The sequence below is a fragment of the Trichosurus vulpecula genome, chromosome 6 (assembly GCF_011100635.1).
Source record: "Trichosurus vulpecula isolate mTriVul1 chromosome 6, mTriVul1.pri, whole genome shotgun sequence".
NCBI lineage: Eukaryota > Metazoa > Chordata > Mammalia > Diprotodontia > Phalangeridae > Trichosurus > Trichosurus vulpecula.
In genome coordinates, this window is record NC_050578.1 from 267,274,616 (window position 1) to 267,299,357 (window position 24,742).

The following is a 24,742-nucleotide window of genomic DNA, read 5'->3' on the forward strand; positions in this document are numbered from 1 at the left end:
AAATTGAATCTGTACCTTCCCCACCCTGGGATCCAGCCCCCAAATTAGTATATTTTTTTCTTATGCACTGAGAATTATAATTCAAACTTTTTGAGAGGCAACATCACATATTAGAAAGTGTCATGGACTTAAAGTTAGGAGACATGAATTTAAGTTCTTTCTCAGACACTTTCACATTATATAACCTTTGATAAGTCATTTAATGTCTCAGGCTGTTTCCTCATATTTAAAGGGCCTTAACAATATCCCCTATATGATATGATTGCTATGTAGAATGAATGATGAGTGTTTATGTCTACACAGCCACCTCTAAGTGTAATTTATTCATTCTATCTGTTGTTCTTCCAGAAGGAGGAAGACAAGCCCCATCATTTCTGAACAGCTTAATATTTGTGGAGCAAATCCACTGAGTTTCTTGGAAATTGAAGCTTTGATGTCAAGGGCCTTGCTTATTCAGCATCCCCTAAATGAGATGTGAATTTTTAAATGCTTAAGGAGCAGCTCTATGGGAAAGAATATATCCATGATATACTTTGAAACCTAATCTACTTTATTATTTTCTACATCACCTCCTAAAGTCTAGATCATCAACAAAACAATAAAGTCTTGATTTGTAGAATTTACTGATTTATGTGATCTAAATATTCCACTTAAAATTCAATGATCCCTTCATGAGCCACTTGTAGCTGGCTCTACCACACTGCTGCAGTACAGCTGCATTTAGGAAGAAATACAAACCACAGTATGTCCCTTAGCTCCTGGAAAGAACATCGATACTGTGGGAAAGAAGTATTTTACTGTAACATTAGTGTAATGTCCCAATTTCCAACTCAATATCAATTTAATTCTAGCTAACAGATTCTTGGTGCTTTGTGTGTTTTTGTGTTTGAATAGGGGTTTTTGTGATATTTTTTAAAAGTATCATTTGACTTTTCTGTGGGATGAAATAAAAGCTATCTACTATTTGGTAACTTGAATTATAGGAGCTGGAGAGCCATCTTGACAGTACTAGGAGAAAATTGGCAACATACTATACTTTTAGGAAGTAAGTTAATTTTCTAAGAACAACTCTTCTTGAGGGTAATTTGGAATTGAAAATTGATAGCCTCTGTATTTTGTATTATTTATAAATCGTTGATTGAGAATCACTAGAATCAATATATGTATAGCAAATGTAGGCTTTAATTGTATAGCCCTAATTTGTAATATTTGTAAGATCTTAATTTCCCTATTCCTACAGTCAAACATCCAGCCACAAAGACCCAAATCTGTGAATTTTACTGACATTGCTGGTAGATTACTCAACCTGGTCACACAGGATACTTGCCAAGCACCAGACTTTCCAGAGGATGTTAGTCAATGCTATATTTTCCTGTTGCCTGGATTATGTATCTTCCTGCTCTCAGTCAAGCCAAGAAAAGCCCATCATTAATTTTTGTGTGACCAAGAACAGTCTTAATTTAGTCTGAGTAACTGGACTTTATCTAGTACCTTATGTAACCAATTGTATAAAAGAGCTTCTTTGACTGTCAAATGAATCCTTGGCTTGCACCCCTTTTATTTACAATTGCTAGCCTTGCTAATGAATTTATTATGCTTGCATCTTTGTTCCTCATTTTCTCCTTAGTGCAGTTATTTATTGTGACAGTAATGAGCTAAGAAGAGAGAAAAAAATCATTTTGTGCGGATCAATTTTATTAGGATTGAACTTGGCCCATGTGAGCCCAGAAGTCTTTGTGGGGCATGGATGACTTTGGTATGCATTTGGTATTCCTTCTCCCACTCCGTATCATCTCCCTTTGGAATTTTAATTATTTTTGAGTCAAATCACCTGGCCCTAGTGCATGGCTCATCTAAAAAAAATTCAGTTGGTATTAGTGGGCTACTGGTACAATACCAGTGAATAGTAGGACTTGAAAGCAAAAATATTAATTCCATACATGACCACATTGATAAATATTTTGCCCCAAATGAGGTAGCTGATCATATTGCTTTGCTTTTGAGAGTATTTCTGAAGATTTTATTCAGTCCTGGGGGTCACATTTCGGGAAAGAATGTTTACTGGATACTATTCTTTTTGAAGAACAGTTAGAGAATTGAGTATATTCGTTTTGAAGAATGAAAATTTAAGTGTTGGTGAGTGAAGTACTTAAAGATGTATCTTATGGAAGAATGATTAGACACATTCTGCTTGGTCCTAGAAAGTAGATCATAAAGTAATGGCTGGGGATTTCAGAGGTAAATTTTGGCTCAATGCAAGGAAAAAATTTCCAAACAAATGATCCTAGTCAAAATTAGGAGAATTCTCCTTCACTGTAGGTCTTCATGAGGAGTAAATACGTATTGCATGTAATTTTCAGTCATGATTAGATTTAATGACTACTGGGAGCTCTCTGACTCTAAGCTTCTAAGATTCCTTCACTCTAACCCTCTCGAGATTTTCCCCAGACCTTTTGTGTTTACATAATACTACTGCCTCCAGAAACCTGGGTGCCTATTGGGACATAGCAAACTTTTTTGCTTCATTTGTCTAAACCCTCACATGCCATTATGAATGTGGATTGCAAAATATAAAAAAGTAAAGCACTTTACCACTGCCTCAACTTGTTTGAAATAGTTTGTGGAACTTTTAGTATATTCAGGTATTTTTATAAATATTAACATCCTCCTGCAATAATCAGATGAGATCAACTAATTTCTTAGTGTTTTTTTTCTTTATAACCTCCATGAAGGGCAGGTTCTATGGGTTTTTGTTTCTGATTTCCCAGCTCTTTCCATGTTTGCTTCATAGATGAATCAATAAAGACAAATTGAGTTAGTGTTTCTTAAGTGACAAGCACTCTGCTTAGAAGCAGAAAAACAAATACAAAAGCAAGACAGTGCCTACCTTCAAAGTTTACGATCCATTAAGCAGCTAGGTAGTATAGAAGATAGAGATGTGGAATGCAAGGCAAGGAGACCCAAGTTTGAATACCACAATAGCATTAAGTAGCTGTGATCCTGGAAAAGTCATTTAGCCTTTCTCAGCCTCAGTTTTTTCATCTGTAAAATGAGAAGAATAATACCATCTGTCATATAGGTCTTGTTCGGATCTAATAAGGTGGCATGTGTAAAGTGCTTCAGAAATATAAAAGTGCAATGTGAGTGTAACTGCAGGGGTGAGAAAACACTTTGAGTGGTGTGGTAGCCTGAGAAGAATGATTTGTTCTGGGAGGTCATAGATATAATTAGTGGAATAATAAGGCTATCCATTGCTTTTTCAAAGGCAATAGTAGTGGGCGATCTGATTAGAAGGCTGGAAGAAGATGGGTTGGAGCCAAGATGGCAGAGAATAGGCAAGATGTTGCCCGGGATCTCCCAAGTTTACCTTGGGGAAGAACTCTAAATCATGTCTCAAAACAAATTCTGGAGCAACAGAACCCACAAAAGATGGGGTGAAACAATTTTCCAGCCTATGCCAATTTAGTAGTATTACAGGAAAGGTCTCACTTAGTTAAAAGGAGAGTGTGGCCCAGTGCAGGACGTGTTGGGGCAACCCATCAGGAGGCCTATACCCCAGCACAGATTAGCAACTGAGGCCCAGTGGTTGTGGCTCAGCAGGCCAGCTGTTCAGTGGGCAAGCACTGAAGCCTCTAGCCTCAATATTTATAGCAACTCTTTTAGTGATGGCAAAGAATTGGAAATTGAGGGAAAGTCCATCAATCGGGGAATGAATAAGTTGTCGTACATGGTTGTGATACACTACTATTGTGCTATAAGAAATTACGAGCAGGATGCTCTCAGAAAAATCTGGAACGACTTAACATGAACTGATGTAAAATGAAATGAGCATAACCAAGAGAAGACTGAACACAGTAATAGCAATGCTGTATGATGATGTGCTTTGAATAACTTAGGTATTGTCAGCAATACAATGACCTGAGACAATACTGAATGACTTATGATAAAAGGTGCTATCCATCTTCAGAGAAAGAATTGGTACAGCCTGAATGCAGATTGAAGATACTTTTTTCTTTATTTTCTTTACTTGTCTTGGGTTTTTTTGTGTGTATGTGTCTGTTTTCTTTTACAGTACGATTTACATGGAAATGTTTTGCATGACTTCACATGTATAACCTTTGTCAAATGAATTACCTTCTCAATGAGGGGAGGAGGGCAAGGGGAGAAAGAATTTGGAACTCAAAATGTGAAAAAAGGTTAAAATTGTTTTTACACGTAATTGGGAAAAATAAATAATTTGAAGTAAAAAAAGTGGGTGGGTCAAACAACATACCATAGAAACAATAGTTTCATCAAGGAAAATGACAAAAATGAGACAATGTCCCAAAATATATGATATTCATCCAAAGCAGAGGAAAATTTGTATCTCTAAGCACTTACATCGATAAAATAGAGAAAGAACACATCAACAAATTGGGCCTGCAACCAAAAAAGCTAGAAAAAGAACAAATTAAAAACCTTTCATTAATGCCAAATTGTAAATGCTGAAAATCAAAGGAACGATTCACAAAATTGAAAGAAAACCATTGAAATAATGAATGAAACAAAGAGCTGGCTTTACGAAAATCAATAAAATGGATACACCATTGGTTAATTTTAATTAAAAAAGAAAGAACAACAAATCATCAGGATCAAAAATGAAAAGGGTGAATTCAGCACCAATGAAGAAGAAATTAAAGCAATAGTCAAAAACTATTTTTCCAACTGTATGCCAATAAATCTGACAACCTAAGTGAAATGGATATTTACAATAATATAAATCACCTTAATAAATAGAAGAGAATACTTAAATAACTCCACTTTAGAAAAATAAATTGAAGTGAGCTCCCTACAAAAATCTCCAGGTCTATATGTATTCACAAGAGAATTCTACCAAGCATTTAAAGAATAATTAGTTCCAATATTATATAAGCTATTTGGAAAAATAGGTGAAGGAGTCCTATCAAATTCCTTTTATGACACAAATATGGTGCTGACACCTAAACCAGGAAGAGCCAAAGGAGAGAAAGAAAACTTTAGAACAATTTGCTTAATGAAAGTGGTTGCAAAAAAAGTAAATTAAATATTAGCAAGGAGATTACAGCACTATTTACCAGGATCATACACTGTGAACAGGTGAGATTCATACCAGTTATGCAGAGCTGGTTCAATATTAGGAAAATTATCAACATAATTGACCACATCAGCAATGAAGTCAACAGAAATCATATTATTTTAATAGATGCAGAAAAAGGTATTCTGGAGAGCAATTTGAATTATGCTCAAAGGGCAATCAAACTGTACACACCTTATGATCTAGCAACACCACTACTAGGTCTGTATCATTATCACCAACACAATATTCACAACCCCAACAGCAACTCTGAATATGCTGGCTTAGTTGTGAATCACAAAATATAGCTAACTCTCTACATAGAAGACAGAACAAAAACATTTATTCAAACACCAGAAAGCCAAATCAAAACACCAGGAAACCAAATCCACCATAGCAACAAAGAAGTTAATACACATTATCACTGCAGGGAGCACCACACCACAATCTTGAAGCCTTCCCCCTGCTTGGGCCTTCCCATAAACAAAAAACTCACAGATAGCTGTCTGCTTGCCTGCTTCCTCTCTCTCCCTGGGCTGTAATTGCTCTGAGCAACTTTCACCATTCTGCTCCAACCTTCGTCCTCCACCCTTTCCTATTCCACCCATTCATCAAGCTCCTCCTACCACAGGCTTTATTTAACTTAGGGTTCCATGTGACTTAAGCAGGTCACATAGGCCTGTTAATGGATGGGAAGATCTTAAAATTTACATTACCATTACAATATCCCAAAGAGATCATAAAAAAGGGAAAAGGACCCACCTGTAAAAAAATATTTGTTGCACTCTTTTTGTGGTGGCAAAGGATTGGAGATTGAAGGGTTGTCCATCTATTGGAGAATACCTGAAAAGTTGCCAAAAATGAATGTAATGGAACACTATTGTGCTATAAGAAATGATGAGCAAGCGAATTTCAGAAAAACCTGGAAAGATTTACATAAACTAATGCAAAGTGAAGGGAGCAAAAGCAGGAGAACATCGTACACAGTAACAGCAATATTGTGTGGTGATCTACTTTAAATAACTTAGCTATATCTTCTAAGCAATGATCAAAGACAATTCCAAAACATTCATGATAGAAAATGCTATCCCCATCCAGAGAAGTAACAGATGGAGTCTGAATATACATTGAAGCATATTTTCATTTTCTTTAACTTTTCCTTTTTTCCTTTTGTTCTGTTTCTAATTTCAGAACAAAATTAATATGGAAATATGTTTTAATTGATTTACACAGAAAACCTATTTAAAATCCTTACCTTCTTAAAGAGTATGGAGGGAGAGAATGGAGAGAGGGAGAAAAATTTGAACTAAATGTTTTAAAAATGAATGTTGCAAATTGTCTTTACGTGAAACTGGAAAAAATATAATACTGTTTAAAAAAGGGAAAAAAAGAAAGTTGAAAGAAGATTGTGTGTGTTTGTGTGTGCGTGCATTTATTAGGTTGGAGCAATAGCAGAAGTAGGAGTGGCAGGGCAGAAAAGGGGAGGTGTAGGTGAGGCTGCATGTTGTTGGAAGTTCAGGATGGAGCCCCTTTGCTCCCCCTGGTGTGCTGAAGGCAGTTTGAACATGCACCTGCACAAAGTTTCTACTCAAGTCAAAATACACCAATTCCACTTTCTGCCCTGAAACTGCTTCTACTACTGCTGTTGTCGCAAAACTAATTGAATAAATAATTATTAATAATAATTTTGCAGATATTATCGAGAAGTGTAACCCCTATGGAAAAGATATGTTCCCAAATGCAGCCTGGTCCTTTATATGACACTTACATCTGAAAAGCCCTATGTGTGTCATGTCCCTGTTTAGAATGTAAGCCCTTGAGAGCAGGGACTGCTTTGCTTTAGATATGTATTGCCAGCACTTGGCCTCATACTTTGCATGAAATAAATGTTTTTTCTTCATTCGTTTGTTCATTGCTACATTTTGTTTTTGACTGTACAGCATACATGGTAGGCTACACTATTCCCTTCAGTAAACGTAATAGGATTTATCTAAGAGAAAAATCACAGTAATTATTTTGAGGGGACAATCTAAATGTTTTGAATAATGTAGAATGAAGAATTCTGTAGACATCAGTACTACCCACACATGGGTCATGTGAATCAGAATTGAGCTTCCATTCACTTTTTTCAAGAAATTCAACAAATGTCTGTGAACCACCTACTTCATTAAATACTGGGCTAGAAACTAGAATAGTTGCAAAGATTAGAGCTAAAATGATTTAGTGCACTGTTAACCATTTAGTGGTTTTCAAATTCTCTGGGGGCTCACAGTTATAATCCAAGGAGTTGGAGCTTATCAAAATTCATTTTTGCCAGAAGCAATAAATAATTACTCAGTTTTGTTATGAATCTCTTTTTCTTTGGTGACCACAAGTATGCACACGTTTGAAGGATTTTAGGCTTCTTTCAGTAGCAATTTGAAACTGACATGCCTGTGTACACAATTTGGGAGTTTGCCAAAATTATTACATCAAACTCACTAGGCCCAATGCAAGTTCTGGGTATGCTAAGACAAAAAGAATCTAGTGTGTCCATTAGGAACCAAATTTTATTGGGTGAAACTACATAAACACATATATGTAAACTTACGTATATAAACAGTATTTTCTTTCAGTGTTGAGGCAATGCTAGCAGGCAGGGGATCAGGATAGGTGACCTTCCAAGTTGGCAAGGGGCCATCATTGAACCCTTCTTATTTCTCAGTGTTCAACAGTTTCTGAATCTATCACATTGTGCTCTTTTATGTCTTCCTCTGTGTCTTATATTGAAGAATAGTACGAGGGAGCTTGTCTAAAGGTTTAACCATGACAAATGACTACTACAGCATTCCTGCCAGTTACCATCTAACTAGCAGATTTAGGGCATAGGTCCTCAAGGACCAGAGCTGTGAAGCAGGGTGAGACAGTACAAGATTCAGTTTGGGGAGATAGGTAATTTGGAAATTCTGAGTAGTTTTAAAAAGAGTAATAATATTCATGATAAGAATATCTTTTATAATTTACAAATTACTATTCTCACAATGGTCCTGAAAATTAGAGCATGCTTATTTACATTTTACAAATGAGGAAATCAAAGCTCATCCAGGATAAGTGGATTGCCAAAAGTTTCACAATAACCAGCAATTCCATAACAAATCTTCTAACACCAACTTCAGTGATCGTTTCACTACCCCACATCACGGAAATCATTTCACTACTCCAAATCTCTTTTACTTTCAGTATCACATTTGATCTTCACCAAAATGTTTTCATTGTTTTCAGATCTGACATTATTACATTATGCAAATAAAAATTAAATACAATGACACTTGGAGATAAAGGTTGACATGGCCAATGTCACATAGCTAGGAGATGGTATAAACAGGACTAGATTCAGCTTTTGTCAGTTGCCCTCTCCAGGCCCCTTTCCTCCTCACTCTGCTAAGCAAAAACTAAGAAGGAAGTGCCATGAGAAAATGATTCTTTTCTCATGGTTGGAGGAGAATTTAATGGCTTGTTTTCTTCATGAGTTGGCAGCAGAGCTGCCAGGTGTCTCTGAGGGAAGGCCATCTCCCAAGAGCTACAGGTCTGTATAAAGTCCCAGCCTCTTTGCTGATTCTGGCACTGACATTGAAACATTGCATTATAGGGCTCAATGATGTAGTACCAGCTTGTGGAGCAAATTCCCAGAGTCATTCACTCATCCAGTTTTTTTTTCTTTTTTCTAGGGATGAGCTGAAGGGAGGACAAGGGTGGGCATTATTAACTCTACTTCCATCCATGAAGCAGAAATGGCCCGAAGTGACATATCTGCCACCAGGAACCTTTGAATTTTTTTTTGCCCCATGAGTAATAAAGAGGTTTTTCCAACAGGATCTAATGCATCCTTGGCCTTGAACTTCAAGCCAAACCTTGAATTTAAAGTTCTTGACTAACTCTTCTCTCTGGAGTCCTAGCCACCTTTCTCCACATAGAGCCAGCTAGGTTGTAGGATGTCCAGTTCAAGACTGTAGTGCTCACATAGGCAGCAACATGGTATAGTGTAAACATTGCTGGACCTGGAGGAAGGAAGACCTGGATACACTCTTTCTCTATCTCAGATACTAACTCACTGTTCGCCCATGGGTAAGTTGCTTGACTTTGTCCCATTTTTATCCATAAACTGTGCATAATTAAAAATGTACTGAACTTGTAGGGTTGTGTATGGATTCCAATGAGCACACTGTGTTCAAAGATCTAAGTTTTCTGTAAACACCAGTTATTATCTTTTTCTTTCTTCTTTTCAAGGTCATTGTCCTTCAAATGACTGGAAGAGCAATTTGAGGGACTGGTGTGCCTATAGTGCTAATGAACACTTAAATAATATTGATAAAGGGGATATTGCATGTAGGGCACTGCATTAAATTCTTGAGAGATAGAATTGATAACAAAGTTTAGGTGAGATTTAATCTTTGCCCTCAATGATAATATCTCACATTTATATACAATTGGGTTGGATTCACTGAAACTAAACCAAAAAAAGCACTTAAAACTTGCAGGGTATTCTATATCAATTTTCTCATTTCAATCTCCCCCAAACCAGGTGAGATTAATGCCTTTATTTTTATTGCCCATTTATAGGTAAGTTGGTTGGTTTTTGTCATTTGTTCTTGAAGAGGACCAAAGTGATATCACTGGACTAGAGTCAAGTTTCACTGTGTCCGACTGTGGCTGATCAGACCAATAGGAGCCCAGAATGCTCTACCATAGGTCAGGCACAAATAGTCCATATGAACATTTGGGTTGGATACTCTAAATTTGCACATCCTGCATTTCCTTTGAGCTGTTTCCATTCTGCTTTGCTCATAGAACAAAGCACCTTCTTTGATGTGCGTATGCCATGCTGAGCAGTCCTGTGCCTGTGTCTCCCATGTCACCCAATCAATTCCAAAGTTTTTGAGAGAGAACTTGAGAGTGTCCTTGTATCTCTTCTTCAGACTACCTTGTGAATCCTTACCCTGTGTGAGTTCTCCATAAAATAGTCTTTTTTGGCAAGCATGTGTTTGCATTTGAATTTATGCACAAATCAAATTAAAAAAATATATCTGCCATACCATTACCATTTTACCAATGTACAGGTAACTTGAGGCTGAGTGATATAAGTGATGTGTCCAAAGATATACAGTTAATAGCAATCTGAGGTGAGATTTAAATCCACATCTTCTTGAGTCAAAGATCAAATCCCTCTACACTACACCACAGTGACATATTGGTACTTTGCAATGGAGTAGCACCTCTATTTTTCCCTCTTTGTTTTTGTATTTTTCATAGCACCCACTCATCCATTATAATGTATGAGCCCAATGAACTGTTCTGATGATGGTAACTCTCATGTACATAGCACTTGATTCTTGGTAAACACTTTCTTCACAACCCTTGTCTTACATCCATATTGAAAGAAGTATTATTCCCATTTTCTAAATGAGGAGACAGAGACTAAGAAGTGATTAACCATTGTGAAATCACAGAAGAAATTATTGCATATACAAGTAACATTAGAATCTGAGTCTTCAGATTCCCAATCAAGTGCTCTTTCCAAATAGTACTATTCACAACACGTGGGCACTTCTGAGTAGAAAACAAATCACTTTATCAGTCCTGATGACCAAGAAGGACTCTCTCTAGACATTTGAATTGAAGAGGACCCAACTTGAGAACATCAATGAGAAAAATTGTCATAGACTATATCCACATATATTTGATTCAATAGTATCAATTATTAAAATGGCTCAAGATTAACATTATGAGATGAACATTACTATAAATCTTGACTCTAAGTTGGTTGCTTATATTCTATTTTAAAGAGATCCATTTATGATAAAAGAAAATCTTTGGTTATATTAGTTGTGATAATAGTTTTTTTTCTACTCTAATAGCTTATGAGACAAAGATTTAATTATTCATTTTTTCCTTAACTATACTACAAAATTAACTACATTTTTAAAAAAGTTCTTTTACTGTAGCGTTATGGAGACTAATGAAAATCTTTAAAATTAACATAGCTTAAAAGGATCATAGGATCATCAACTCAGAGCTGAAACTGATCTCAGAGATAATCTGGTCAAATATCGTTTTCTTTATTGATGATCAAATGAGGTATAGAGTATCCTAGGAGTCAAAGACCTCAAGGGCATTTCTGATGGGTAACACAGGGAGTAGCAGTAGTGTTAGTAATTAAAATAAAGACAGTAGATAATATTTATATGGAGTTTTAAGGTTTTGAAAGAATTTTATAGAATTATCCACTTCTATAGTCACATAGGCCCCATGATGTAGATGCCATAATTTTTATTCCCTTTTAACATAGGAGTAAAGTGAGGTTAAATGTGTGATAACTTGTCCATGGTCACAGTGACTAGAAGAGCAAGGAGCCAAATTTTTCCACAAAATGAGAACGAACACTTTTCTGTCTTTGTCTCTCCCTGGTCTCTATTACACGCACACACACACACACACACACACACACACATGCACATGCACACGCATACGTGTGTGTGTATACATATATATGTATATATGTGTGTGTATATGTGTATGCGTGTGTATATGTATATGCGTATATGTATATATACATATATATATACATAAATACATATGTGTATGTGCATATACATACACATGGATATATACACAAATGTGTATGTTATATCTCTATATATGCAGTGTATTGTGGTGTGTGTAGGTGTGTGTGTGTGTGTGTGTGTGTAAAGTAAGTGGTCAACTAGCTCTCCCCTCAAGACTTCAAGTGAAAGGAAATCTAGGATATGTCAAAGCAGTCCCTTCCACATCTTGAAAACACTATTTTTAGAATGTTTTCCTTACGTTAAACTTAAATTTGTTTCTTCGTAACTTATGTCTTGCTCCTGATTTTCCATTTGCATTAAAATAAGTCAAATCCTTCCTCCATATGTCAGTTCTGCAGATGCTTAAAGGTAACTTTAAACCCAACACATGCCCTTAAATCCATCTTTTATCTTCTCTACACCAAACACCCTCAGTTCCTTCCACCAGTACTAATATAGCAAGATTTCAAAGTCCTTCTCCATGATAGCTGAACTCCTCTGATGAGTCTCTAGCCTATCAATGTCTTCTTAGAGTGTGGAACCCACAACTGAACATGTTTATCCAAATTCAGAGTACACTAGACCATTTCTATACACCTGGATAATGTGTCCCTCTAATCAATTTAGGGGCAAATAGACTTTCTTGTTAGGCATGTATGTCACAAATTTGTTGTGGGGATCATATGATTCAATGTATTTAAAATACTTGGCAAACGTTAAAGAGGCAGTTCTGGTACAGAGGATAGAGCACTGGGTCTGGAGTCAGGAAGTCCTGAGTTCAAATACACTCTCAGACATAGTGATACCCTGGTCAAATCACTTAACCCCTCTTTGCCTCAGTTTCCTCAACTTTAATATGGGGATAATAACAGCAGCTACATTGCAGAATTGTGAGAATCAAATGAGATCATATACACAGTGCCTGACACATAATAGAAGCTATATTAATGCTTCTTCCCTTCATTAATATCAGTGCTAATTCCTATTATATTCAGTATCAACTTCTTAATAGTTGGTTGTTTTATTCTGCTCAATCCACAGATCATTCTCTCTGTCAGTGAAAAGAGAAGCAAAATACACAGTGAGCAACTCTGCCTTGGCTTGTCATTGATTGAATTTGTGTCATCAACATAGAGAATCAGACTAATTCCTTCTTTGATTAGCTTTGGCTTACCTAAATGGCCAATTTTTCAATGAAAAAATACACCTTTTTGTAGTCTTTGGCTTTCTGCACTTTCTTCAGCTCACCTTGAGCCCTGCCAGTCCTCCAAATCTATGACCATAACATAGGATCTGCTTTGCCTTCATCCTTGGTTATCTGTCCTTTTTTCTTACTATAGATGTTTTTTTTTTCGTAACTAAATCTACTTAATTGACAATTTTTCTTCCTGTACCTTCAAAATTTAATTCTGGAGATCTTTCTATCCCTTCAGGTTTGAACTCTCTGTAGCCTCCTACTTCACCCTTCCTTTGAATGCCTGGAATTGACCCACCTCAAACTTAATGTGCATATCTGAAAAATTGCTAGTGTTCCTTTCTTTATCTACTTCAAACTTTAAGATGATTTAGTTATTTTCCTCCTATTCCAGTCACATTCCCATATTTTGATCCTGCCTAACAATTCCTCATCCTTTATGAGAATAAGATGCAGATTACAATTTCCTCATATTGGTTATTCACTTTTGATAGATAAAATAGTATTGTCATCAAGAAACCATTAGCTGTTCTTTGAGAGAGACAGAGAAGTACATGGGTTGATAGATTATAAGAGACAGATAGATAGACAGATAGACAGATAGATAGATAGATAGAGACATACAGAGAGAAACTGAGAGAATGAGAAAGACAGAGACAAAGATGCACATGTATACAGACAGATAGAAACAGAGAGACAGAGAAACATAGAGACAGAATGAGAGAGAAAATTAGGGGAAATGTCCAGATAATTGAAATCCCTCCTCACTAATATATCATTCCTTCATTCGAAATCTGTGATATTTACCAAATTCATGATATATTTCCTCTTCTAATTAATTGTTATTTATAACAGTATACTGTTATGCTAATATCAATACAAATGCTTTCTACCATATTTCCCACTCTGCCCCCTGGATTTCATCAAATGGATATATAGTCTGTTTAAAAAAAAAAGAATAGCCTGCTGTTACCTATCTCATTTCATTTAAATAAGGGAGAAACTTTTCTAGAAACTCATTCCAGTTATGAATCTCTTCCCTCAAGTATAAATGTAACCTTCTTAGGTAGATTCAATTTCTTGTGTTAGAGACTCTAGTTCAAGTTGTTTGTTAGGCATAATTCCTTGGGGACCCCAAAAGGCAACCAGACCCATATGTCTCATTTTTAACTCTTCCTACCTAACTAGATCTTCTTCTTTTCCAATGTCACATGCCTTTTGGCAAGTTTTGGAAATGACTCCCAGTCAGATGTGAGCTGAGGTATGTGACCTCTGAGGAACCATGACTTGAGATTCTCTGATTCTGCTTGCTATGATTTTTTTTCAAGATATTCTAGATAGAAAATATAGATAACATATAGTAGCTTACTCATACCTTTTATGAAAACTTTCTTTTCATGTCTCATGGTGGTAGAGATGAAATGAAGTATCCGAAGTTGGTGAAACATAACTGTGGCAGGTCCTTCCAAGCTGTAAAGGCTTATGGTGGAAACTGGGCATGGACTATGTATTTGCCTGAAGCCCAAAGGCACCTTTAGTTGGTTATAAATGAAGGGTTATCACTTAAATGAATGAGACAATAAGATTTTTCTGATGATTATTCTTTTATTGCAGGTAAATGACAGCACTCTCAAATCATATGGATGGAGAACATATCTGAAGTGAATGCTTTCATCCTTGTAGGATTAACAGACACTCCAGAGCTTCAGGTTCCTCTCTTCATCATGTTCACCTTCATCTACCTCACCACCCTGGTAGGGAACCTGGGGATAGTAACTCTGATCACCTGGGATTCTCGCCTTCACACCCCATGTACTTTTTCCTCAGTAACCTGTCTCTGGTAGATTTTGGCTACTCCTCAGCTGCTGCTCCCAAGGTGATGGCTGGGCTTCTCACAGGTGACAAAGTCATTTCCTATAATGCTTGTGCTGCACAGATTTTCTTCTTTGTGCCTTTTGCTACCGTTGAAAGTTTCCTCTTGGCTTCCATGTCCTATGATTGCCATGCAGCTGTGTGTAAGCCCCTATGTTATACCACCACCATGATGTCAACTGTATGCGCACGTCTGGCCAGTGGTGCTTACATCTGTGGCTTTTTAAAGTCCTCCATAGTTAGAGGAGACACCTTTAGCCTCTCCTTCTGTAGGTCCAATGTGATCCATCACTTTTTCTGTGATGTTCCCCCTGTCCTTTCCCTTTAACCTGGGACTTTTGAAACTTGGCTATGATATTCCTATAAGTTTTATTGCTAGGACCACTTTCAGGTGGTGATTGGTCAGTTCTTTCAGTGTATACTTTGTTCTGGAAATTCAGGACAATATTCCTTGGTAATTTATTGTAATATTTTATCCAGATTCTTTTTTTCATCATAACTTTCAGGTAGTCTAAAATTCTCAAATTACCTCTCCTTGATATGTTCTCAAGTTCAGTTGTTTTCCTAATGCAATGTTTCAGATTCTCTTCTATTTTTCTAGTTTTATTATATCTTAGTGTCTTATAACATCATTCAATTCACCTTGCCCAATTCTAGTTTATGAGGAGTTATTTCCCACCTTACAATATTGTGTCACTTTTTTCAATTGGTTAACTTTCCTTTCATAATTTTCTTGAAATGCTTTTTATTTCTAATTTTTCCTTGTTCTCCCTTATTTGATTTTTGAATTCCTTTTTATTTTCTTCCTTATGATTTAGTACCTTTTTCCAATTGGCTAACTTTATTATTTTTGTTTTTATTTCTTATTAGCACCCCTTTATAGACTCTCTAATCCAGTCAAATGGACCTTGAAGTTTGTTCCTCATTCACAATATCTTTTATGAGCCAATATGTCCATAAACCAGAGTTTATGCCTCAGAAAAGTTCATTGTGCCCAGGTACTTCTGATAATTTCCTTTTTATTCCAGGTGAATGGCCAACATCCGAAATGTCATCTATGAAGAACAGAACAGAGGTGAGTGAGTTCATTCTCACAGGAATATCAGATACTCCAGAGCTTCAAGTTCCCCTCTTCATAATGTTCACCATCATCTACCTCATCATCCTAGTGGGGAATTTAGGGATAGTAGCCCTGATCTCCTGGGATTCCTGCCTGCATACTCCAATGTACTTTTTTCTCAGTAACCTCTCTCTGGTAGATTTTGGTTATTCCTCAGCTGTCACACCCAAAGTTATAGCTGAGTTTCTTACAGGGGACAAGGTCATCTCCTATAAAGGATGTGCTGCACAAATGTTGTTCTTTTCAACTTTTGTCACCACTGAAATTTATCTACTGGCTGTTATGGCCTACGATCGATACACAGCTGTGTGTAGGCCCCTACATTACACCACCACCATGACAATGAGTATGTGCACTTGTCTGACTGTTATTGCACATTTCTCAGGATTTTTGAACTCTGCTATTGTCACTGGACAAACTTTTAGCCTGTCCTTCTGTAATTCCAATGTGGTCCATCATTTCTTCTGTGACATTCCTCCTCTTCTGGCTCTATCCTGCTCTGATGTATACACCAATGAAGTGATAATATTTATCTTAGGAGGGTTCACTGTCACTTTTGGACTCTTGTTTATCTGCATCTCTTATCTGTTCATATTTATTGCCATCCTGAGGATCCAATCAACTGAGGGCCGCCAGAAAGCCTTCTCTACCTGTGCTTCTCACCTCTCTGTGGTGTCCATATTTTATGGGACAATAATCTTTATGTACTTACAACCCAGCTCTACTCATTCTATGGAAACAGACAAGGTGACTTCTGTATTCTACACCATGGCCATTCCCATGGTGAACCCTCTAGTCTATACTCTGAGGAATAAAGAGGTCCATGTTGCTTTTAGGAAAGCTGTGTGGGGGCAAAGACTTCATTAGACTTAGCATTTTTCTCAAGAGAAAACAAAGTTGGACCTTCTTTCTCCAGACTCTCATTCCCAAGTCACTATTTTTCCTTTGTATTCTTAACATCAGAACCACCTTTGCTAAATATAGTGTGAAATAGCAGGAAAAAAAGGATTACCCTCTAAAGGAGGTGAAAATAGATTTGGATGTGGACTCTAACTCTTACTAGCCTTGAGAAAGACCTTGAGAAAGTCTCTGCTATTGATTTGTAGAAACCTGTGACAGATATTATTCATTAGTACATTGCAGTACAGAGCTGACAGCACCTGAGTCCAAATCCTACTTCTGATGTTCACTGTCTGTGACCTTAGAAAAGTCAGACAACATTTCTGGGCTTTAAGTTCCTTCTTTGAATAGTGAAAGGATTGGACCACATGAACTTTTCAGTCTTTTCCAGCTCAAAGTTAACGATTTTATGATAATGGTGAAGGAGGAAATAGATTTACAGGATTACCATGTAGGACAAATAAATCTAAAAAGAAACATTAGTTAAGAGTCTTCTATGTACTTGGCAATGGGATTACAATGACATAAAAAGAAAGTCTCTTATTCACTGAATTACAAAGGTTCATATTGTCTGGTTGAGGGTCAGGAAGCCAAAACCTCCTCACAGGTTCTGCCCATTATTTGGCCAATAAAAGTGAACTAATTGTTCCCTCTTTCTCTCTCTCTCCCTCTTCCTCTTCCCTTCTCTCCCCTCCATCTCCTTCTCTCTTTTCTCCTCCCTCTTTCTCCCTCCTTTGTCTCTCACTGGGTAACTTTGGAGGGAACAGTTTCAATGGAATGATATCAGAAGTCAGATTGGAAGAAGTTAAGAAGAGAGGGAGAGGAGAGAAAGTAGAGGCACCTATTGCAGATGGTCTTTTTAAGGACTTTAGCTAAAAAGGGAAGAAGAGATATAGGAGGATAGTGATGATGAAATGATCAAGTGAGGGTTTTTAGGATTGGGGAGATAAAAGCATGTTTGTAGGCAGTAGGAATGAGCCAGATGACAGGAAGATATTGCAAATAAGTGGAAAAAGTGGGGATTAAAGAGGGGGCAATCTACTGAAGGAGAGGGTATAAAATATGTTCCCTTCAATAAGTAAAGGGGTTAGCCTTGAGAAAGAGTAAGACCACTTCATCATGAGATGTTAATGAAGATCAAGATAGTAACAGAAAGCATCTCAGTAATAGTAGATGAGGAGGAGGGGAGAACCCAGAACCTACACTGAATGTCATTGGGTTTTTTTTGGCAAAACATGAGGCAAATGTTCTTAGCTGAGAGAGCATGGAGAATGTAGCCAAGGAAGGTTTTAAGGGATATGAAAATGTTTGAAAGAGCCATTTGGAGAACAAGAGAGTAGATTGAAAAGGGAGGCATAGTAGGATTGTTTAGAAGCTCTGAGGGCACAGCTTATATTATGTAACTTAAATTTGTAGTAGACTCAGTCAGAAAGGTCACATGAATTTCTCCATCTTAGTTCAGCAGCATATGTACAGGAGAAAAGGTAGAGAATGCTGGGAGTGTTCCTTGACTAAGGCTTGGCTGAGTTCAATCAGTACTATGATAAGGGTAATAGGGAGGAAGACAGTGTGAAGCTAAATTTTATTCACGAAAAGGTCAAGTTGGGAATAAAAGGAGCAAGTGGCTAGTGAGGAGGGAACGTCCTGGGAGAGATCAAGGTCATAGTGCAGATGTAATATTTTACTATGAAATTTGATAATGAGTAAAACATATAAGAAACATATGTATATGGACACAAGTGTATGTTTGTGTGTGTGTGAAATTTCTAGCTAACCCCTGGCTTGCTCCAACCTAGATTTTTCAGGACAGACAAAGCATACAATCTTTCATGACTAACTCTTGAGTTTTTATATAAAATAAACCTAAGATAAAGAAAAGGGATTAGCTCTGAAAAAAGAAAAAAATACAAAAAAGTCTATAGTAATGCCTCTTCCTGGACAGGCAGTAGGAGAGGGAATTTGGGAGATATTATGTGCTTTAGAACTTCCCTTAGACCTAGAAGAAGTGATCACAAAAAGGATTTTAGTGCAAATGATTCATTCCAAGAGATCTATCAAGGCTTGATAGTCTAATAATAACAGGTAGTATTGATTATTCCCATTTTGCAGATGAGGCAGACAGAGGTTAAGTGACTTGCCTGGGACCACACAAGAAATAATTGTCTGAGGTGGGAATTTTAACTGACATCTTTCTGATTCCAAATCCAGAATCTTGTCCATTGGGCCATGTTGCTACCCTTCCTGCAAACCCTCTCCTCTCTGCTGCCTTTCAGCTTTCCTTTCTCTGATCTCTCATTGTCTCTCTGTCTCCCTTATCACTCCAGTTCAGTTTTGAGGAAACCATCTCTACAGCTGCCACTGCTGCTTAGTTCGTGGATTCACACAATGTTCTTCCCTCTTCACTAGCTGACAGATTGTGTGTATTCTTCAGAATTTCAGGGCATGATGCAAGTCCAGCTCCTGGCACAAAACTCATAATAGTCCAATAGTCTCGAGCAGGGAAGGGACACTTCTATGTCTCAACTACAAAATCTAGACCATCAGTTCTTAAAACTATATGACACAAAATCTTTGTGTTGAAGTCAGAGTTTCCACACTATTGGCAGCAATGCCTGGCCATTTTGAGGCTTAATTTTTGTTTTCTGGAGTCCTCCTGATGCTTTTCTAGGGCATTTAATTCTTTGTTCTTCAAGTACCTCAGAGGTGCCTCAGGCAGAGTCCTGTATTATTTCAGTGTACTTAACATGCTTTTATGTAGGATGACATCTGTTAATCATTTCTCTGGTCTGAGCTCACCATGGTGCTGACCGCACCCTGTGTCTGGTTAATACAACAGGAGAAGAAAATGGCAAGTCACACCAGTATCTTTGCCAAGAAAAACCCAAATGGGGTTGCAAAGAGCCAGACATGACAGAAATAACTAAGTAACAACAACAATACAACTGTAGGCTTGCCCCTATTTGGAGATCCAGCAGACAGCTGCTGGATCAATCTCCCTGTTAGTTACCCTTCAGGCTCTTAAGGCTGAGAGAGACAGATATGCATGCTCACCATTGATCTAAGCTCCCTTCCCTGGTTACTCAGCTATAGGGCCCTGGCCATGCTTGAGAATGAATCTGACACTCTGCCCTAGGGACAGAGCCATAAGCTGTGGAATCCAGGACACAGACTTGGGCCTGTGCCCATTCATTTCCTTGATATAGTCAGCCTCTCCTGGTTCTGGTAACCTCTTGGGTCCATATTGTACCTACCACCTTGTTCTTGGGTACTAAAGAACTAGCATTTGACTCCTTGTCCTCCTTCCTGTGTAGAATCAAATTCATCCATCCTGGGCTCAGAATAATTTCTTCACCTAATATCCAATACAAGACCCAGTTCAGCCCTCCCCTATTAAAGCTGTGTGGCACCTGCCTGGTTACAACCGTACCTTTGTGCCTAGAGATATCAACCTGTTTACTTATACATACTTGGGATGCACAAATGACTCACTTTGATTTTTCTTTGGATTTCCTGGTCATGTCTTAGTCTGGTGCTCTTTCTAGGATCCTTGTTGAAGTAGTTATGGGAAGGAGTTAGGAATGAGAGAAATGAATATTTCTCTCTTATATTTAACAGCTTATTATTGTATTAGGACCAAGATTTGTCCCCTTTTCTACTTCTTCAAGAAGAAACCAACTAGTGTGGGAAATCTTAAAGATTTACCCAAGACAGAGCCAAGATGGTGGACAATAGGCAAAGAATTACCTGAGTTCTCCCCCAAATGCCTCTGTACACCTTTAAATAATGCCATAAAACAATTCCTGGAGCAGCAGAACCAAAAAAAGGGCAGTTGAACAATGTTCCAGGTAAAGACAACTTAGAAGGTTGCTAGGAAAGGGCAATTTTACCTGGGTGAGAGTGGAGCACAGTCCAGCAGAGGATATGCTAGCACAGACTCAACCCCAAAAAACAACAAGCAGGCTTGGGGAGCCACTGATTCAGCAGTGGCAGCAACTGCTTCTGGAGCTCTCAACTCAGAGATATTAAGGGAGTGGAAAACTTGGTCAGAAAGAGATTACAGGGTTATCTTTGCTAGCACTGAAGCAGTACTCTGTTACTTTCTCCACACTCAGATCTGGGTCACAGTATTGGGTGGCAATCTGAGGATGAGGAGGAGAATTAGCGTCCTAGAGCTTGCTGCTGCAGTGCAGTGGAGATCCTTATCACAATCGCAGAGCATAAAAGAGTACTTGTGGTAGCTCACAGACCAGAGCACAGGCCAGGAAAGTAGTAAATACACCTCTCCTTAGATCATACCACCTTGGAAAAACTGAACAGGGTCCCTAGAAGTACCTTCGAAAACAGTTACACATAACCATTGAAGCTTAGGACAGTGAACCCTCTAGCCTGGAAGCAAAGCCCTACTTTAGAAAAGAGTTAAAACTCAAGAAGCAGGCTGGGAAAATGGACAAATAGCAGAAAAATTTCTGACCATAGAAAGATACTATGGTGACAAAGAAAAGCAGAACACACTCAGAAGAAGATAACAAAGTTAAAGCTCCTACATTCAAAGCCGCTAAGAAAAATATGAATTGGTCTCAGGCTATGGAGGAGCTCAAAAAGGATTTTGAAAATTAAGTAAGAGAGGTAGAGGAAAAATCTAAAAGAGAAAAGAGAGTGATGCAAGAAAATCATGAAAAATGAGTCAATAGCTCGATAAAGGAGACCCGAAAAATAATGATGAAAATAACACCTTAAAAACAGACTAGGTCAAATGGTAAAAGAGGTTAAAAAAAACAAAGAGAAGAAGAATGCCTTAAAAAGATGAATTGGACAAATGAAAAAAGAGGTATAAAAATTCACTAAAGAAAAAAAATTCCTTAAAAATTAAAATTAGTTAAATGTAAAAAGAGGTACAAATGCTCACTGAAGAAAATAATTCCTTAAAAGTTAGCATTGGAGAGTAATCTACTGTTTGATAAATTCAAAGACTCTTGCTTCTGGGAAAAGAACTGGAATAAGAACTCACAAAACCTGCTTTGGAAACTGTAAAATAGTATGGAAGAAACTCAACTCAGAACAACATCTTATACCCTACACCAAGATAAACTCAAAATGTGTACATGATTTAGACATAAAGGCTGATAGTATAAGCAAATTAGGAGAGGAAGGAATGGTTTACCTGTTAGATCTATGAAGAATGAAAGAAGTTATAACCAATGAAGAGATAGAGAATGTTATTAAATGCAAACTGGATGATTTAGATTACATTAAATTGAAAAGGTTTTGCACAAACAAACCCAATGCAACCAACACTAGAAGGGAAGAAAAATGCTTGGAAACAATTTTTACAGCCTGTGTCTCTGTTCTAAAGTATATAGAGGACTGAGTAACATTTATAAGAATACAATTCTTTCCCCAATTGATAAATGGTCAAAAGATACAAACATGGAGTTTTCAGATGAAGAAATGGAAGCTAGTTATATGAAAAAAATGCTCTAAATCACTATTTATTAGAGAAAGTGGAACCAGGAGAACATTGTACATAGAAACATTCACATTGTGTGATTACTAAATTTCATAAACTTAGCTCTTGTCAGCAGGGCAAGTATCTAAGGCAACTCCAAAAGACTCGTGATGGAAAATGCTTTCCACCTTAAGAGAACTAACTTTGCAATCTGAATGCAGATGGAAGCATACTATTTACTCTGTTTTTGTTGTGGTTTTTGTTTTGTTTCTTCTTTGTCATGGTTTCTCCCATTGATCCTAATTCTTCTTTACAACCTGACTACTATGAACATACGTTTAACAGGCAAGGCAAGATGGTGCTGTGAAAGGAAGGAACTACTGGAGATCTCTTAGAATTTCTGTTACATTCATCTAAAAAAGTGAATCTGAGCAGAATTGAAAGAGCTAGATGTCACTGGTAGACTGAGAGGGGTAGGAGTGCCGGGCATGCAAAACAGCAGCAGACCAAACCAATGGGGAACAGCAGAGGAATCCAGCCATCATGCAGATCTCAGAGAACACTGGGGGAGCAAAATGCTGAAGAAGGAACAAGACCAGGGTGGGAGTCTGTCAGAGAGCAGAGGCTGTGGCCAAAGGAGCAGCTAGCCCAGAAGCCTCCAACCCACAGTCTAAAGGTTTGAAACTCACCTTCTTAAACTTCCAGGAGTCATGATGTGCAGGTAAAATGACTCTTATCCCTCCCTTGAATAAACCCAGACAGTAATAACTCAGGAGGAAAAGAGGAGCCAGAAGGTAGGTTTCAGTAGCATGAGAAGTGGGGGAGAGGGACCTTCCTTTGATGGCAGAATGAGATTAGTGCAGGAAGAGAGGTGTCCCAGCAGCCCTAACCTTAACAGAACAATGAGAGTAACTGAGCCCCAGGGGGGTGGAGCTAACTAACGTCAATGCCAGGACCCCAGATGTGGCTTTGCACAGCTAGGAGAAGTGGCAGACACCAGCACAGACAAAAGTAGAGACCACCCATTCTGTAGAACAGTCCTGGGGAAGAGGAGACCCCCCAGCAGCCAGACCACCCATCACCCACACCTCATGAAACCAGAGGCCATAGAACATAAAGCCAGTGAGCATACCCACAGAATCCAACACAAAAAAAACTTGGGACAGAGGCCCCTAAGCCTCAGAATCAGAGATCCAATTTAGAAGCCAGGAGGGAAAAAAAACACCATGGAAAACATGGTAAGATCCCAAAGACAATTGATTTATATTATGGAGACAGGGAAGATCAAAAGTTCAGAAGATGACAGCATGGACAATACACCCACATTTGAAACCTCAAAAGGGAAAGTGAACTGGTCTCCAGACCAAAAGGCATTCCTGGAAGAACTCAAGGAGGACTTTAAAAACCAGATTACGGAGGTAAATGAAAAAAATGGAAAAAATGGAAAAAAATCAATGAGGAAAACAAATTTTTAAAAGGTAAAATTGGGGAAATGGTTAAGTAAAATCAGAATAAAAATGGAGAAAATGTCTCATTGCAAAGTAAAATCAACCATGTAGAAAAGGAGACAGAGAAGGTAAAGGAAGAAAACAAAACTTTAAAAATCAGAATTGGGCAAGTAGAAGCTAATGACTCTATGAGACATCAAGAATCAGTCAAAAAAATTTAAGGAATGAAAAAAAGAAGAAAATGGGAAATATCTGATTGGAAAAAAAAACCACTGACCTGGAAAATCTATCCAGGAGAGACCATCTAAGAATTATTGGTCTACCAGAAAGACACAATGAAAAGAAGAGCCTATACAGTATCTTCCATGCAATCTTTAAGGAAAGTTGCCTGGAGGTACTAGACCAGAGGTTAAAATTGTCATCAAAAGAATTCATGATCGCCCCCTGGAAAAGATCCCAAATTGAAAACTCCAAGAAATATTATAGCCAAATTCCAGAACTACCAGGATTATGCAGGATCTTTCAGCTTCTACATTAAATGACAGGAGAAGTTGGAATATGATATTCCAAAAGGCAAAGGATCAACTACCCAGCAAAATTGAGAATAATTTTCCAGGCAAGAAGCTGGGCATTCAACAAAAAAAGGGAATTCCATACCTTCCTGATGAAAAGGCCAGAGCTCAATGGAAAATTTGATTTCCAAATACAAATCAAGAGAGACATAAAAGGGTAAATGGGGGTGAACCCTAGTTAAACAGTAAGACTAATTAGTTACATCCTTATATAGGATTATTTTGTTTTATATATGTTGTAGCTAGATAGATAGATAGATAGATAGATAGATGTCAGTCTTGAGAATAGAATACGTATTATGACAATTGAAAGGAATATTCATAGACTGTGATATCAGAATACAATAACCAAAATAATAATTAAAATATATAATTAAGAGATATAAAGGGATGGAGAAGAGGTAAGGAGGTAGTAGAAAAGAGTAAATTACAGCACATGAAGAAGCAAAAAAAAATATTGCAGTAGAGGCACAGGAGGGAGGGAGAAGAGCAGTATGAGTTTCACTCTCATTGGTT

General features: G+C 37.6%; 1 protein-coding gene and 1 pseudogene across 1 annotated transcript; both read left to right on the forward strand.

Moving 5' to 3' along the window:
- Nucleotides 1-14,511: 14,511 nt before the first annotated feature.
- LOC118855147 lies at nt 14,512-15,068 on the forward strand (annotated as a pseudogene).
- Nucleotides 15,069-15,788: 720 nt separating this feature from the next.
- LOC118855148 (olfactory receptor 5B12-like) lies at nt 15,789-16,727 on the forward strand. The gene has a single exon (XM_036765247.1). It carries the CDS (start codon nt 15,789-15,791, stop codon nt 16,725-16,727), a length of 939 nt encoding a protein of 312 aa, XP_036621142.1.
- The last annotated feature ends 8,015 nt before the right edge of the window (nt 16,728-24,742 follow it).

Excerpts from the sequence above, each read along its gene's own strand:
- LOC118855148 (XM_036765247.1), top strand. The coding sequence starts at position 15,789 with ATGTCATCTATGAAGAACAGAACAGAGGTGAGTGAGTTCATTCTCACA.